The following is a 16,661-nucleotide window of genomic DNA, read 5'->3' as shown; positions in this document are numbered from 1 at the left end:
GTCAACTGATACCTTGTTTTTACATTTATTCCATTTAGGCAGACTGTAAAAAACAGCACCAAGAAATACAAGCTTCCCATTTTTGTAAGGGAAAGAGTGATTCTGTGGTCAAAAATGTGATATGGATCTCAGGGGCAATGTGTATTCAATTTCTGCTGTGGTTTTGGGCTTCCTGTGCTGCAACAGTCATTTTCCACCTCTGTGTGATACCGTGAGATACCAGTGTGCTCAAAGTAGTTCCTATTGCATAAAATGAAAGGGGTGCCTGCCTGGGTGTAGGTTGTGGTCATTCAGTTAATTTAGTTTAATCTGCTGCAGTTGGTAGATAGTTCAGTGTTCCCATGCTTGAATGACCTAGCCAGTACAGTGCAATTAATTTTATGTCTATAGCCATAGACAGTGCCTCTGCTAATTGTCACTTCTCAACTGAATTTAGCTTCAGCAGAGTATGACACTTTCACAACCCTGTGGCTTTCAAGCTGGGGCTAGTTCCTGTCTGCTCAAGGTGGTATTTGTGGCTAGTTGCAACCTTTGGCTGTTATTGTGGGCTAAGTGCTGAATGACCTCCAGTGTTGGATAGTGGCATTTCTTCAGTGTGTCTGGAGATACATATCACAGTCACCTTCTTTTGAGTAAATACTGTCTGTGTTTATATTCATGAAACACATGCAAGCTGGCTGATGTACAGCAAATGCTGTAGTTGTGGCAACTTGGAGCTCAGCACTACTTGCAAAAGCTGCTTGAGAAGCAAGTCAATTTACATGCCTCAATGTAAACATTTTGGAAGGCTGAAGGAGGCTGTAATAAACTTTTTTGGGAGGTTCACTTTACTTTCCAACTGCCAGTGAGCTAGCTAATAACTAGCTAGATGGATTGTTTTTTAAGAGGCATCTTCAGTTCCCTGTGCACACTAAGGTCGTCAAATATACCTTCTAGTGTAATAAAATGCAAAGCACTGGCATGCAAACATGTAAACATCAAGAGGAAATTCTGCTTGGAGTCTTCTCTTTTCAAACTTTTTGATATCAGTTGATGGTTTTTCTTTTAAGAGGTTGATGTGGACCATAATATGCTTGCTCTTCTTTGTCCATACTTCCCTTAGAGTTGTTTCTAAAGTCCAGTAAATTTGAATGAGGAGTATGAGATCCATTATGTAGAAGCAGAGCAGCAGTTCTTAGATACTGATCAAGAGGAAATAGCTTTTGGTCTGAGATGTGAGGTTGAGAAGACAGAATTATTTGCCTCCATCTCAGACTTGCCCCAGACTACAGCTAAACAGTAAATGCAAGGAAACTCTGAGAGATCTGTAATCCTTCTGCCAAGGAATGCATCTCATTAGCAATTTATGCATATATTGCTAATAATGCTCTCACATTTTTCTGAAGTAGTTATTATATCTTGTCTGAGTTATGGTGCCTGGATGCAGTGACCCAACTTGTCCCTTTAGCTTTTACAGTGTGTGCTGTACTCCGTGGTAAATGTGTATTTGCTTTCCAGTTCTCACTAGCATTTTTGGCATGGCCTTGTCTCATTATGCTGTCTCTAGATAGGGTTTCCAAGAAGGGCAGTGCTGCAGTTCTTAAGCAAGACCTGTACTACCTCTAAACGTATCATAAACAACAAAATAATACAAGTAAGGAATAGCAGAGGCTGCTTGCTTCTTCAAAGCACATTTTTCAGTGAGTTTTGCTTTGGATGTTGGTGGCAACCGTGAAGACAGGCTGTAATTAGGGGGTTTTAACACCAGTGTAATTGTGTCCATGCCTGGGGAAATTTTGGCTGCTCACTTGCTGTCAGCACAGCTCCCCCTGTCACTAGGAGTTGAGGAAAGCGCTGACATGTTATGAAAAGCCTGGGAATTTTCCACCGTGTTGCAGTGCCCGTGCATAAGCCAGGGCTAGGTGACAAGTGCGTGGTGAGACAATGGGATGGTGAAAAAGCCTAGGTTCTTCTTGTGGTCTCTGTAGTTGTTGCTACACACTGTGAGACTTAAAAGAAGTGATTTTCCAAAATGAGGCAAGTACAGGCACACTGCTCACTGTAGAATGCAAAAAGGGGAGAAGAAATGAGAAAAAGTGAGAAAGGAGAAACAGTACTAGTCTGCGTGACAGGTGGGGCAGGGTATCGAGCTCATTGCTCTGGCATGTTAAATGCAGTGCAAAGTACTGTTTTCCCACAACTGAAAAAAACCCAGATCTGTCATTTGTGTGTGTGCACAGAGGAAGTCTAGCATTAAATGTGTGTGAAAGTTGCAACCCTGTATCTATATTTGGTTGGGGAAAAAGTAACCCTTTTTTGTTGTTGCTGTTTTCACTTGGCTGTAAATCACTACATGATAAGTTGATGAACAGGCGGATGTATATGGCTTGGTTTTAACATAATGCTGCTTGTTGCTGGTGTGCTGGCTCAGGAGGGTGTTCAGGCGCATGTAGTAGGTATTGGGACTATCCATCCTTGGGTACCAATTCAGGCTGGGCCAGCCAGCTGCCATCCTGCTCAGTGGGCCCCTGGGCTCTCTGCCCCCTCCCAAAACCTTGGTTTTGAGTTGCAGTGAGTCCCTGGACCCAGCTGGATTCCTTCTTTAGGTGTAGAGATCCCCGCCTGTTTCTGGAGCCATGGCTGGTAACACAGAGCTCCCAGCCCACCCCAGTTTCAGAAAGACTGTGAGCAGACAGCTCTTCAAAACCCTGCATAGGTTTTCCTGCACCCTTTTTCACTCAAGTGTGTGGTTTTTGTCTGTAACTTGAAGTAGTGCCAGGGTCACTCAACCCTGGGTGCTTTTGGGAGCTGAGGAAGTGCCTCTTCTGTTGCTGCAATGAGCTGGAAGTGATGGAAAGGCTAATTACAGACCATCTATTTTGAGTCTTTTGCATACAAAGCCACTGAAGATGAAATCGATGTTAAAGCAGCTAGCAATAGCAGAATTTTAATAGTCTCTACGGTACCTAATTTAGGTTCAGTGTTACTAGGCCCTTGGGTTTTCTCCTCTCTGTGAGGTCTTGATCCCAAGCCTATTAGAATCAATGAAAGATGGACTGTGTGACTGCTCTGGCAGAAATCTGAAAGTGGGGTTTTGGTAGTCCATTCCTTCACCTTTTCTTCCTCTGGCCTAAGAATGAAATAATATTTTTCCCAAATTCTTCTGAGAGCTATTCTTTATGTATTTGCTGGAAGGGAACAGAATATACTCTAACTTCTGTGGAGTTGACTTATTTTCTAAATCCTGGATGCAAATTGAAGTTCTACAATAATTTTGATAGGTTTAGGCCAGCTTTTGTAGATGCCTTAGACATTTTTTCTTCTCCTGGGAGCAGGATTTAAGTAAATTGATGTTGGAATAGAACACTCACATACACAAGAGGTTTCTTTACCTCAGTGCAAAAAGCATTACCTGTTGTAGGACAGAGGAGATGACAGTAAATTTCTCAGTAAATATTTTTATTTAAAAAAGTAAATATTTTCAAACCTCTGCCTTGTTCTTTTGGGTTTTTTTTTTTCAAAGAATTAATGAAAAATTCTGTGGTGTGAATTACTTCTACCAGAAAATAATGGTGTAATTTTTATAATCACTCTGTTGACATATAGAGTTGTGGGTCACCAGGCTTGCAGCTATATAATCGATGTAAGCTGTACCTATCCTTAACAAGTGATAACCTGGAGCTGATAACACATTATCAGGAGCTTGGTGCTTGAATATCATAATTTCCTTTTTTTCTGATATCTGTGGTAGGGGTACACTGGATTTTTAATTTTTCAATTCTTTTTCTTGAATACCAAGAACATTGTATGCTGATGTTCAACCTGCTTTTTAGTCTTTACATTCTTATAAGACAGATTGGGCAGATTTGGTTTATACTGGCAGTGTAGTTTTACAAAACTGAACAAAATTTCTGTGATTCTATTTACACCTAAAAAGTAGCAGTATTCTAAGTGGTCTCCAGTAATTTCCTTCATTTGTTTAAAAACAAACAAACTCTAAAACTGTTTTCTTCCTTCCAGGAGTGTTTGTAAATTATGACCTTCATTACTTGCGTTTATCTGTTTTTCTTAGTTGCGATCAGAATTTCTTAGTGTCATTGGTTAGGAATGGCACTCCCCAGTTTAGTGTTCCCACTAAGAAAAAAAACATGCAGCCACTTCCCCCACGACCTTCCTCTATGGGAGAAAAAAGTCAGAGATTGTGGGTTGAGATAAGAACAAATTACGGGAAACAGCCATGAGATAAGAAAACAGACAGTAACAGCAACCATGCTAATCACAAAAATATACAGAGAGAGGCTGATGTACAAGTAAAATTGCTCACCAAGCCTAGGACAATGAAAAACCAATGAAAGACAGACCCTCCAGCTACCATGCTTTCCTGGACCAAAAGCCATTTCTTCTGGAAGCCCAGCCCTATTTTTGCCCTGAAGCAACGAGGTTTGGTAGTATAGGACAGCCCAAACAGACCCAAACCTCATGGCTGCTGTGTAAAAATAACTCAGTACATGCCAAAACCAGGACATACAGTTAGGGGTGGATTTTTAGGTTTGTTTTTCTTTGCCCTGAGAACTTTGATGCAAGAGGGCTTGTAAGTGAAAATGCCATTTTTGTTTGTGTGTTGCACTGAGAATTGTGAAACCTGGGCCTGCCAAGCCCCTGAAGTAGCAGCACCCTTTTTTACAGCCCCTCTCTTTTAAGCCCCTCCTGCAGTGGGGCTTAGGGTGCTCCCTGGGGAGTCCCAATGATCTTCATCTAACTCTTGTGTTGGAGGTGGTCTTGAGGATTTGGGTCCTCGTTTTATTTTTTGCTGCTTTTTGCTTCTGCTGAGGATGCATAGGAGGAGTTGCTGTACAAGATGGTCTGTACCTTGGCTCCGTTCTGCCCATATACACAGCCATGGGAGGGCAAACTTGAATCTTTAAAGGGACCTTCTCAACCTTTCCCTTAAACTTTGTACACATCTGGATGTTGGTTTTGATGCAAAGCTGGTGTTTCGTTGTTACAGTTTTCACACCTCTCCAGATTGTCAGGACCTCTCTCCTTTTTCTGTTCAACCTGTGGCTGTAAATCATCGATGTCTCACTCTCAGTGCAGATCACACAACCTACTTGCAGTTCTCCATGACCCCTCCTTGCACCTATTTGTTCTGTGTCATGCTGATTCTGCGAGGCTGCCTGTGAAGATTAATTTGCCACTGGTGGTGGTCTGAACAGCCATGGATCTGGTTGCAAGATGAGAACCTTATTTTGTTTGTAGTTGATGTTTTCAAATAAATACCAGTCAGCTTTCAACATAGAGCAATTTTGAATTTAGTGCAGGAATACAGTATCACTCAAACTGATAAAACCACTGGAGCTTGTAAACTGTGTTGTTAATTAGACCATGTGTTTTTGATGGACTTTTTAAAGCTATTAAAATTTACATGTTGGGGATTGAAATAATTAGTTCTCTTTCACATGTTTGACAGATTTGTGAATGCCATTTTAAATTTTTTTCTTATAGTTGGGCTGCATTGAAATGTACCTAGGAAGAGAATCTGTATATTCCTCAGTGATGTGGTTGCCATGTGCTTGTTGAAAAGATACACCTTTCTTTTCAGGAAACTGGGTGGGCTTTATTCATAAAGTTTCCATGGCTGTAAGGAAAGAGGCTTATACATTTGAAGATGGTATTTAAATTCAAAAGCACACCGTGCTGATGAACAAAAGGAAGACAGTTTCCCATTTAGCCAGGTTGTGAAAGAGCTCTTTGGGAAGCAGGGGTGTAATTCCCAGCACGTAATGGCATAAAGATAAAAATCCTTCCCTTGCCTATATATTTTTGCTTATCAACACACAATGTGACTGTCTATTAGAGAGCAGTTACTTCAGATCCTGCATGTCTTAGAAAAGCAAATAAGGACAGTAAAAGTAAGAATCTATGCTAAATAATTTAGAAAACAAATAATTTTATTCTGTTTCTGATCTTCATTTATAGCACCAGCAACAAGTGGTGCAGGCTGTGGAGCGTGCCAAACAAGTGACCATGGCAGAACTGAACGCAATCATTGGGGTATGTGGTCTTTCCATTTTAGTTCTGATAGTGCTTGTAAATAGCTTTTCTTTTTCTTTCTCTCTTGCATGAACTCATTTCCATCAGGTGGGCAAAAGTTGTGGGCAGTAGCGAAGTTCAGTAGCTTGACCTTCATAAAAGCTGGTTACTAGCTGAAGACTTTTGCTTGTACTGTGCCAAGAAGACTAATGGGGTAATTAATGTCTGTGTTGTATCTATTCCCCAAAGCAGGCTCAGTATTTGTTTTTTCCTGTAATTTTTTTTGTTGTTCTATTTAAGTAACATTGTTTCCTTTGCATACCACCTGCCAGTCTGCTTCTGCAGCCATGGTAACAGGTACCCTTGATATGATAGATTTTTTTCCCCATCCTTGCTGCCCACATCTTTTTCTGTGTGTTGGTTCAAGACTCTGAGTATTAACCACACTTTTTATTTTTACATTAAAAAATACCTGTTACTTTAGAAAAACCAAAAAAAGCACCCACTCACCAAACCAACCAACCAAAACACACCCACCAAAACCAAAATACCAAGCACACAATCAAGATGGGCAGCAGAAAAACTCATCCCCACTGTGCTTATAGGTGTCCTGCTCTTAGTCATCTATAAATACAGTGCATGGAGCTCCTCTTGTAAAACCTTTGCTGACAGTGGTATTAGCCCAGTAAAGAGATTTTATAGGTGTGGGCAGCCACAGTGTTTATATTTTGTAACTGGAGAAGAGACATAACAGCAAAAAATCTGGGTGTTCACACTACATAAAATAAAGGTGAGAAGTCACAGCTTAATAACACATTATTCTCTTGTATAATTATGCAGCTGAAGCAAGCAGTTGTTTTAGTTATTCTAATGAAGACACTACAACTGTACTTCGTATCTTCTGCATCCTCCCAAATGCTTTTTCTTTTGTGTATAGATTAAACATAAAAGTATTTTTCCTTTTTTATTCAGTGTATCAAACACACTTTGAAATGCTAATTATTCCATTTACTTTCATTAAAATTCAAATTGCTGAATGAAGATGTGGATAAGGGTCGCCGAATAATCAATCTGAAGTGAAGATATGGCTTCAATTATGCCTCTGTCTTTTAACAAGGAAATCAGGACTTTCTGATCATTGCTGACAGTAGTTTAGAGCAGCGGTCTGATTGTAGCTTGTTTTTAATAGGCTATTTCTATCTCTATTTTGTATACCTCTGACCACAAGAAAGCACTGGTAGTCAATTAGAAATTATAAATGGAAAAGAGTAACCCTTATTTCCTCTGAAGTGCCCGTTAGAAAGAAGGGGGTGAATCAGAGCGCATCGTGTAGAATCATGAATAACATTTGTTGTATGTCTATTATGCTCCAGTGGGGAGAGTGGGAAATGAATAATTTCCCAATTAGTTTTCATTACCTAACCAAAAATATTGCCTTTTATTAACATTTTTGCATTAAGTAAGTAGCTAAAGGTTGGCTTCTTTGTTAAAGCTTTTATATGTGTGTGCTGCATGTGCATTTGTAGCATGTGTGACTTCACAGTCTACCTGTGCACGTTTTTGCCAATTCACCTTTGCATTAGACAGACTGCAAAAAGAAATTTGATTTCTAGTAAAGGAAGCAAATGTAAAGTGTGTGATGTTACAAATACTGGCCATCACACTAGTTACTTAAATTTGTCCTGCTTTCATGAACCACTAAACCACACAGAATAAAAATAAACAGATGAAACACTTGTCTGGGAGCCTGGCAGTAATTCTGTTGGTCTTGCCCCCACCAGACAGAAGTAAATTTTCTTTTCTCTTCCTGTCTGAATTTGCCTTTTCATGTCAACTGAAATTCTGTTGTCTCAAACTTCTCTAAACTCTCGGATTTGGGTTTGTGCATTAAAGTCAGCTAGCCCTTGCCTCCCTCACAAGCCTGATTTTTACCTGCCTTTTTTCACTCAGCTGTTCTATGTTGACTGAGGAAATAATGTGTGTTCCTCTTTAATTTTAGAAAAACAGGAGCAATACAGACTGAAATTGAGTACTCATTAGGTTTATAGATAAGTAATCTCATGCAGTCTTTTAGTGATTAATTTTTTAAAAATGGAATGAACAGGAGTGCAAGTTATCTAATAAGCTTAAGATAATGTTGCAAGAATCCCACAACAGTGTTCTGTCTGCACTTAGATTTAAAGTCTGAAAATGGGGCCAGAAAAGGCTTATCATACTTTGTAATGTGAATACCAATAAAAATAAAACAAAGAACATAATTGGAAATAATGGGGTTTTTATGTATCTGATTATGTTGTCTTATGTTATTTTTCTGTTTAGTAAGTCCGGCAGGGTTTGTGTACTTTGAACCCTATGGTATATTAAAAACTCCCAGTGTTTGTTTAACCCATAGAACTGTGTATCAGACAAAAACAGAAGCAGTATTTGGAGTTTTTGAAATGAGATTGTAGCTTAGGTCTCTCTTTGTTTTGTGGGCATCCTGTTTGGTTCACCTCACTCATGCTAAACTCTCTTGGTTCGAATAGAGCAACTCTGGCCTTGAGTTAAAAATGCATGCTGCCAGAATGCAGTGTGGCACAAGGAAAGAATTGAATGTGCACAGATCATATCTCTCTTTGTGTTTCACATGTATGTATTTTTGTATGAATGTGCTCTGATTTAATGGAATCTGATGAAGCACCTTTTAACTTTGCAATATTATTCTATCTTCATTGGTAAATGAACCAAATCACTGATCCGTGTAGTTTAAATGCAAAATACTGAAGTGAGCCCAGGACCCAGAGAGACTGCCTGTTCTCCTGACAATAAACTAGTTATGTTTAATGGAATGAAACAGAGTTATAATGACTTCTTTCACAGGTCATGTTCAGTTTAAAACTATTGATGGGCTCAAACAAGTTAAATATCATCTATCATCTTCTGGAGAGATGCAGCGAGAAAAACTAAACCAAAACTGGATATATCATAAGCATGCTTGCAGGAAGACTATAAATCTGCAGGCATCCGGGGTCTACCTCTGGTGTTTGCCATGGGCAGTGTGTTGCAGCACTCTTGCTCAGGGCAGTCTGTAGTGCACATCCAGAGCTACTTCCCAGGCAGGGTGTTCCAGGATGAGCAGTGTGATATATCCAGTTGATCTTGTCATGTGTCATGCTGCCGTGTTTTACATTAGAATCTGCAAGATTGCGCTGTTGGAACAGCACACAAATCGTAGCCTTAAACCAGTAATATGATCTAATTAGGAATGATGTTTTCATTTCCTGTATTAATAAATTGAGTCATCTAACTTTCTTAAAATGTTGAGGTTTGTTTTCTTTAATCCATTATACTATATAATTGGAACATGCTGTGTGTGAGTGTGGTTACATTTTAATGAAGAAGCCAGGCAATTAACTTGTAACTTTTTAGGAATTTTTTCTGTTTAAAATAGTATTTTTTCAACTGCAGTTGGATAGTAAGGCAGAAATGAAGGCTTGTGTGCCTGCTTATCACATGGAGAGAGATAAATGTGCCAAAAACTTAAGAACAGGTATGTGATGATGTTCAAAGAAAATGCAGTTTAGCACAAGAAATGCTGAACCTCAATTTTTAGCAGTGACATTTTAATGATAGGAAGTCTGCAAAATTATTTGCCATCAATTGTGAAGGCAATAACAAGCCTTGGTGGTTTTTCACACCCTCTGTGTTAAGTGCTTTCAGAATGACAGCGTAAACTGTGTTGGAGAACTCCAAGGAAGTAAAACTGATTAAAATGTTCATGCTTGAATGATGCTGATGGAATAGTTCATTTGGACTTTCTCTACCTCCTGCAGCTCAAGCTGAAATATTAAAATTCAGTGAATTTAAATCTCTCTCCCCTCAGCTCAGGAAAAAAAACATTACATTTTAATAGGTTTTAAACTCATAATTCATTGGTTTGGAGCAGCACTATTAAATCTATTTAAATATTACGTGTATTACTAAGGAAATGATTGAAATAATTCTTTTTCTTTACCATTCTATGCATCTGAGTGAAAAAAGAATGCCTTTGGTTTAATTTTTAAGCATTTTGTTTTATCATGCCACTTTCATTATCTTCTTAAAAAATAAGCAAATGGCAGCTACTGAAAGAAAGGACGCCTTCTGTCTTGTCACATATAATTACTATGTTAAAAGGTTTCTTCTTAAATGCACTGTTTGTCACTATTTCTACCCATTTGAGGCTAAGGTGCTTGTTTGACCTATCTCAAAAGGTCCATAATTTTTGTTTGTTTTCAAGAGAGTGATTGTTTTACAGCTCTGGAGAACAACAGCTGTTTAGAAAATAGGCACAGAAGCCTCTGAAAGTGGTGTGGTGCAGATAAGTACAACTTGAAATGAAGAGTTGGCTTCTGTGCCTGCCATGATTACTGCGCTGCCTTGTCTGGGGCTGCAGATGCCGAATGCTGCTTAACATGCAGAAGCATCTCCTGCTTCTCTCAGATGGCAGCTTGCTTCTGGCTCACGTGTGTGCAGGTGCTGTGAGGAGGAGTGAGGGTTTTCTACTTGAACCAGTACACACAGTTTGCATGGAAAAGTTGTTCCTGCCCAGGTGTGTGCATTCAGAAATGGTAGTGTCAGGGAGGATGAGCGAGGGCAGTTAGAACAAATGTGTTGTAGCATGGGGACAGCAGTCACTTCTTTCTCCAGCCCTTCTGTATTGCTCATTCAAGGTGTTATAAGCTGTGGTTGAAGCTTAAATTCTGTAAAACAAGTTGGTGGTCTGCTGTATATTGTACACAGGTTGTTAAAGTGGGACAGCAGAGGTTGACTTAATAGCTATATGCTTCGAATTATGTTTATTTGTGTACCCTAAAGAAATGTTGAAATTCATTGCTCCCCATTTAATTACTCTTGTTTGCTGATTTTTTATTTAGTGGTCATATGGTCCTGCAAATATTTTGATCCTGCCTAGAGACTGAAATTGATTTGTAGAAGCTTTTGGGTGAGCACTTTTGGTTTTGAATTATTCACCTGAAGTCTGGCTGAGTTAAAGACACCCAGTTTTTTGGTTGCGAAGATGTGTTTTTGAGGAATTTATCATCTTGTTCCTTTATTCCCATGTGTCAGCCTCAGAGAGAGCCTTGAAGGTGAGGTCTAATTTAAATAAATCTCTTCCGTATGCAGTGTCTTCATTTAAGGAAACTGAAAATTATCTTTTTAGGGATTTTTGAGGGAATTAATTGGAATGTAAATAATTTCCAGGTTCCATATTGCCTAGGATGAGTTTTAAATACTGTTGCTACACTTTGAGTGGGCTGCCACACTTCCGCTTTTTGTCCTATTATCAGTAACTGTGGTAACTAGTTGAATTTATATTGGTCTATCACTATATGAGCAGTCAGTGCTATTGCAGTGTGAAGTGCTGACCACTTAGAGCCTCTCACTGCCAATATGCTGGCGCCAGAGGCCTTTGCTCGTTCTGCCCAGCTAAACGCATGTGACACGAATGTTGTGGCTCGCACGCTCCATCTCATCCGGCAGGAGAGCTGACGTTGGCCTCAATGTTTCTCAAGCTGTGTGACCACTGTACCTTGTTTTTCAAATTAGGGTTAATCAGTGCAAATATGAAGAGCTGTGGAGAATTTTTGTAATATTCTGTAACATGAACATATGTAATATTTTCTTTATTACTTATATTTGTGTGGTTTCACTTCACATGCTGTAGAAATCAGACAATACTGTTGCCAGCGGGGTCTGTACTCCAGTAAGTGGAAGCTGTTGCCAACCATATACAGATGTATTGTGTTCCATCTTGGTCTTGTTATATGCTGTGTATTGCCTTCAGTGATAGCTTTATACTAGTTCTCTGGGGGAAAAAAGTCTATCTATTAGGTTTTACAGTATTGTAAAGACAGGGATTTTCCAAAACCACTTGACTGCAAAATCAGCAATGTTTATGTACTCAGTGATGATGCTGTCTGTTTAAATAGGTACCCTTTCTGTACAGTATGGCCTAAAGAAAGGTGCTATTGTATCACGGTTTCAGCTACAGGAGTTCTGATACCACCCCTAAACAAGGTCATATATTTGCCACCTAGACTTCTTCCCAACCACACTTTGTAGGCTGCTGCCTACAGCAATGAATGAGGACCAGGACTGTATTGTAGAGTGAGTCAGGTAAATGTTTGCATTGCTTTAGGTAGGTGAGTAGTTCTTTTCATGTCTTCAATCTTAAATGTAGGACCAGAGCAAGGGCTCTAGTGATTAACTGGGATGGACACTAAAATACTGCATAAGTAGAGTATTTCAGCATGTTAAGTCCATCAATGAAGAAGGAATTTAGGAGGTCTTACACTGTCTGATGTTTCAGAACGTTTGATTTTTATTAGCAAGACAGTTACTTGCCTATTGCTTGCTGAATCCTTCACAGTCTTGTCCTTGGGTATATGAATGCATCACAAACACTGATGAACTAACTCAGGATTGTTTGTGGAACAGAGGTCTACTGCTTTCTCTGTTATACTTTTTAAAGAGGCTAAGGCAAAAAGAACAAGTGGTCGTTCCAGAGTCTTGGGGCTGCAATTTAAATCCAGATGATTTGATCCTTGTCAATCTTCCTTTATTGAAGCCACTGTAACTAGGCTCTTTCCTCTTTAGTGCAGGAAACTGCACTAAAGCAAAAGAATTCACTTTAACTTTCGGTTACCTGGCTAATGGGCACTACATTAAAGAGGCATAACACTACATCTCACAGTGAAATCTGCTTGGAGAGGGGTAATGGTATCCATGTCTCCTAACACTTCTGGGAAGAGGCTGCTCAGCTCTGAGAAGAGCAGGCATTACAGTCCTCTGCACAGGACCACAGCTGCACCAGAAATAGCCATCTTTAAAGACACAGAATGGGCTGGAAAGAATGGATCAGTCTGTGCAACCCAGGTTTTTATCTCAAGGAAAGACAACTTGTTGAAATCCAACACAGTGTGTACTTGTATGCTGTAAGCATGAAGAAGCATCGTGTTAGTACTTAGAGTTAAGGAATCTCCACTTCTCAGTAAGTACTATGTAGAAATTTGACTTGGTAAGGATTGACTTGATAAGATGCATTAGAGAAATATATCTGTGAGATGTATAACATGCATCTGTTTTATATTGGTATTACATGGCTCTAAAACCATACCTTGTGAAGAATCTTAGAAGTGAATTATAGTTGCCACATTTAAAAGCTCTGGTAATAGAATTGCGTATGGATTTAGCCACTCGAATCTCTCTCTGACCAGTGCCATTGCTTAACTTCTAGCTTTTATTGTTTGATTTGTGATACATCTCAGATGGTAACTTTTTCACTTTTTAGCCCAAGGTTTCAGAAACTGTTTACTGTGGTGACCCTAGAAGATTATTTATAAGTCTGCTGGGAAAAGCACAGATATTACTCTCATTTCTAAAGGAAAGGACCAAAATTTACAGAGTCCCAACAGAAATGCTGTCTTTTTACTGTTAGTCCAGAGGAGAAAAAAAAAATCCCTTCCCAGTGCCTATGGATAGGACATTAGTGGAGCATTTGGTAAATAAGGTACCTAAACCAGTGTGCACCTACTTAGCCAGAGATTAATTTTGCCATCTGTTTATACACAGCAGAAAACACAGATTTGCTGCTGTTGTTATTTTTTGCACTGGTCTGTGTGGAAAGGTTTTGAAGCAGAGGTTTGAAATGTCAAGGCACATATCACACCACTGGCACTCCTCATGGCAAGGCCTTTAGCTTACAATTTGTGCTTTCTGCCTTCTCTGGCAGATGTGGATTTTCTTTACCTTAAATAGAAATTGACGGGGGAGAAGGAGGAAGAGATTTATGTGGAAATTTCTGCCCTTTATTAAATGATAATAGAAAGTGATTTTGAAGAGTTTTATTCTTCCTCCCTCCACCTCCAGTGTGAAATTGAGGTGAAGTCCTGCAATCAGAAGAAGGAACTACTGGACTCTAATACTGTGGGAAGGTGAACTTAGCCTTTTGCAGAGGACTAGGTTTTCCCTTTATAAGATTATGTCCAATTTTTGGCCATGAATCTTTTATTTGTTAGTAGGTTGTATTAATTTTTTGTCCTCTATCTGTGCTGTTTTGCTGGGTGAAAAATAGTCATTAGAGAGTGGAAGGGAGGACAAATGGTGAAACATGTATCCTGACAGATATTCCTATATACATGATTAAGAACGGAAATGTGCTCTGCATGTATTGCTTTTCATCCCACAATATGATTTGGGAGATGACTTTTTGTTCCTAGATCACTTAAAAGATCTTTGAAGCAATTTGTAGAGATTCTGATGGTTTCTTTGTTATTTATGTAGGAGCTCTAAATGCTCCTCTTCTGATTAATGACAGCTATTGATTTTTTCATTCTCCTCTTTAGTTTTGTCAGTAGAGCTTGCTTTCCTTCTGTAGAATCAGCATCCTCAAAGACATAAATTGCTGAATCTTAGAGAGCAAGTAACATGGTATTTGATTCTTTAAAAAAATGATTATTATCCTTATTATTATTATTACTAGTATGCTCCTTATTCTCTCTCCTTTTTCATCATTTTTCATTCTTAATCCTAGATTTTTTAAGGTCTTTGTGAACAGACACATGCAAATTTTCTAGTAGATAAGTTGCATCTGAGCACTTAGAGTTTCCACTAATTGCTGATACATTACATAGAATCACAGAAATTTTTTATTTTGGAAAAGACTTCTAAGACCATTGAATCCAACCATCAGACCAGCACCACTGTGTTCACAATTAAACCATGTTCCCAAGTGCCACATCCAAAAGTTTTTCTGAGTGCTTCCCCAGGTATCGTGGTTCCACCACCTTCCTGGGCAGCCTGTTCCGATGTAAGACTGGGTTTTCAGGGAAGAGGTTTTTCCTAATATCCAATCTAAACCTCCCCTGGCACAACTTGAGGCTGTTTCCTCTCATCCAATAACTAGTTGCCTGGTAAAAGAGACTGACTCCCGCTGCACTAGAACCTCCTTTCAGGCTGTTGTAGACAGTGATAATGTCTTCTGAGCCTCCTTTTCTGTCCAGACAACCCCATCTGCCTTAGCCACTCCTCACAGGACTTGTGTTCTGGACCCTTTCATTTGCTCTGTTGCCCTTCTGTGGACACACTCCAGCACCTCAATATCTTTCCTGCATTAAGGGACCCAGAACTGGACATAGAACTCCAGGTGTGTCCTCATCAGTGGCGGTACAGGGCAGTGATCTGTTCCCTGGTCCTGCTGGCCACACTATTGCTGATAAAGGCCAGGATGCCATTGACTTTTCTGGCCACCTGGGCACACTGCTGGCTCATGTTCAGCTGCTGTCAGTCAGCACTTCCAGTTTTTTTTCCACCAGTCAGGTCTCTGGCCACTCTGCCTCCAGCTTGTAGCACTGCATGGGGCTGTCATGACTCGGTCTTGTTGAACCTTATACCATTAAGCCTTGGCTCATTAATCCCTCAAGAACCTTCAGCAGAGCCTTCCTGCCCTCCTGCCCAACGTGGTGTCATCCGCCAGCTGACTGAGGCGGCACTCAATCCCCTTGTCCAGATTGTCAGTAAGGATATTCAGCAGAGCTTTCTTCAACACTGAGCCCTGGGCTGCCAGCTGGTGTAACTCTTTTCACCAGCGTTGCAGCCCCAACCATCCAGTCAGTTTATACCCAGCAAAGAGTGCACTCATCCACACCCTGAGAAGCCAGTCTCTCCAAGAGAATGTTATGAGAAAAGGTGTCAAAAGCTTTACTAAAGTCCATGTAGACAACATCCACAGGATGTGGAGGATGTGCCTTTCATAAACCCATGCTGGCTGGGCCAAGAGGGCCTCTGACCACCACCTCTCGCACTAATCTTTTTCTGTTCACAAACAGCAGGTCCAGTGGGGCACCAATCCTTGTTGTCTCTCTCATCCCTACTGTGTCAGGAAATTATCCTCCAGGAACCTCCTGGACTGTTTCCTCTCTGTTTTGTTGTATTTCCAGTAGGCATCTTTTAAATTGGAATCCCTTATGAGAGGAAGGGCCGGTGATTTTGAGAATTCTGCTGGCTGCTTATAGAAGAAGAATATTTCTTCTTCCTCACAAATAGAATATTTCTTCTGCCTCTTCATCTCGGTGGTCTGTTAGGATTCCCACCAGGATATTTCTTTTTACTCTGGGCACTGTAATAATTTTCAATATGCTCACTCTCCCTTTAAAGAGTAAGAGTAGTAATTTGTTCTACTCTTCATCAGTACCACTGTTTCTGTATGCAAACCCGTTATATGGTATATATCCATATAGCTCCAGAACCATGCCACTGGAGGAGCTGCTATATGACTCTTTGTGGGCTGTTTTGGTGTCTTTTATCATAACATCAGAAAAACTGGTTTTTATTTTTTAAGTATCTGCCAGCAGAGAGAGAGCAGTACAAAGGAAGTACAAACCGTACAGATCACATCAAGGGTGCGAACAGGCACAACAGATAAAAGTTCATATCATCTTAAGTACACTTGTAACTGTGTGTGCCAAAGAATTGCCTTTACTGGTTTTCAAACCACCAACATTGATATTGTGTACTCTTGAGCCATTGTTTCTATGTCTTTGTTTCCTCTTCAGCTTGGGTTCTGTTTTGTCTGTATATTATCTTACTCATGATTCACTCTGAGCAACCAACCACATCACTTAACTTGT

The 16,661-nt window shown here is 39.9% G+C and overlaps 1 protein-coding gene across 3 annotated transcripts in view; it reads left to right on the top strand.

The window, feature by feature from the left end:
• The window catches only part of LOC139588980 (transducin-like enhancer protein 4), a 98,972-nt gene that overhangs the window by 33,831 nt on the left and 48,480 nt on the right, over positions 1 to 16,661 (top strand). For all 3 annotated transcript variants that reach the window (XM_071424871.1, XM_071424872.1, XM_071424870.1), the window contains exon 6: positions 5,959 to 6,033. In XM_071424871.1, coding sequence (XP_071280972.1) covers positions 5,959 to 6,033 — 75 coding nt within the window. The remainder of the gene's footprint in view (positions 1 to 5,958; positions 6,034 to 16,661) is intronic.

Source organism: Agelaius tricolor, unplaced genomic scaffold, assembly GCF_023055355.1.
Source record: "Agelaius tricolor isolate 1412-34295 unplaced genomic scaffold, bAgeTri1.0.p SCAF_4, whole genome shotgun sequence".
Taxonomy (NCBI): Eukaryota; Metazoa; Chordata; class Aves; order Passeriformes; family Icteridae; genus Agelaius; species Agelaius tricolor.
The sequence above is the reverse complement of the archived record's forward strand: the minus strand, read 5'-3'. Positions and strand labels throughout refer to the sequence as shown.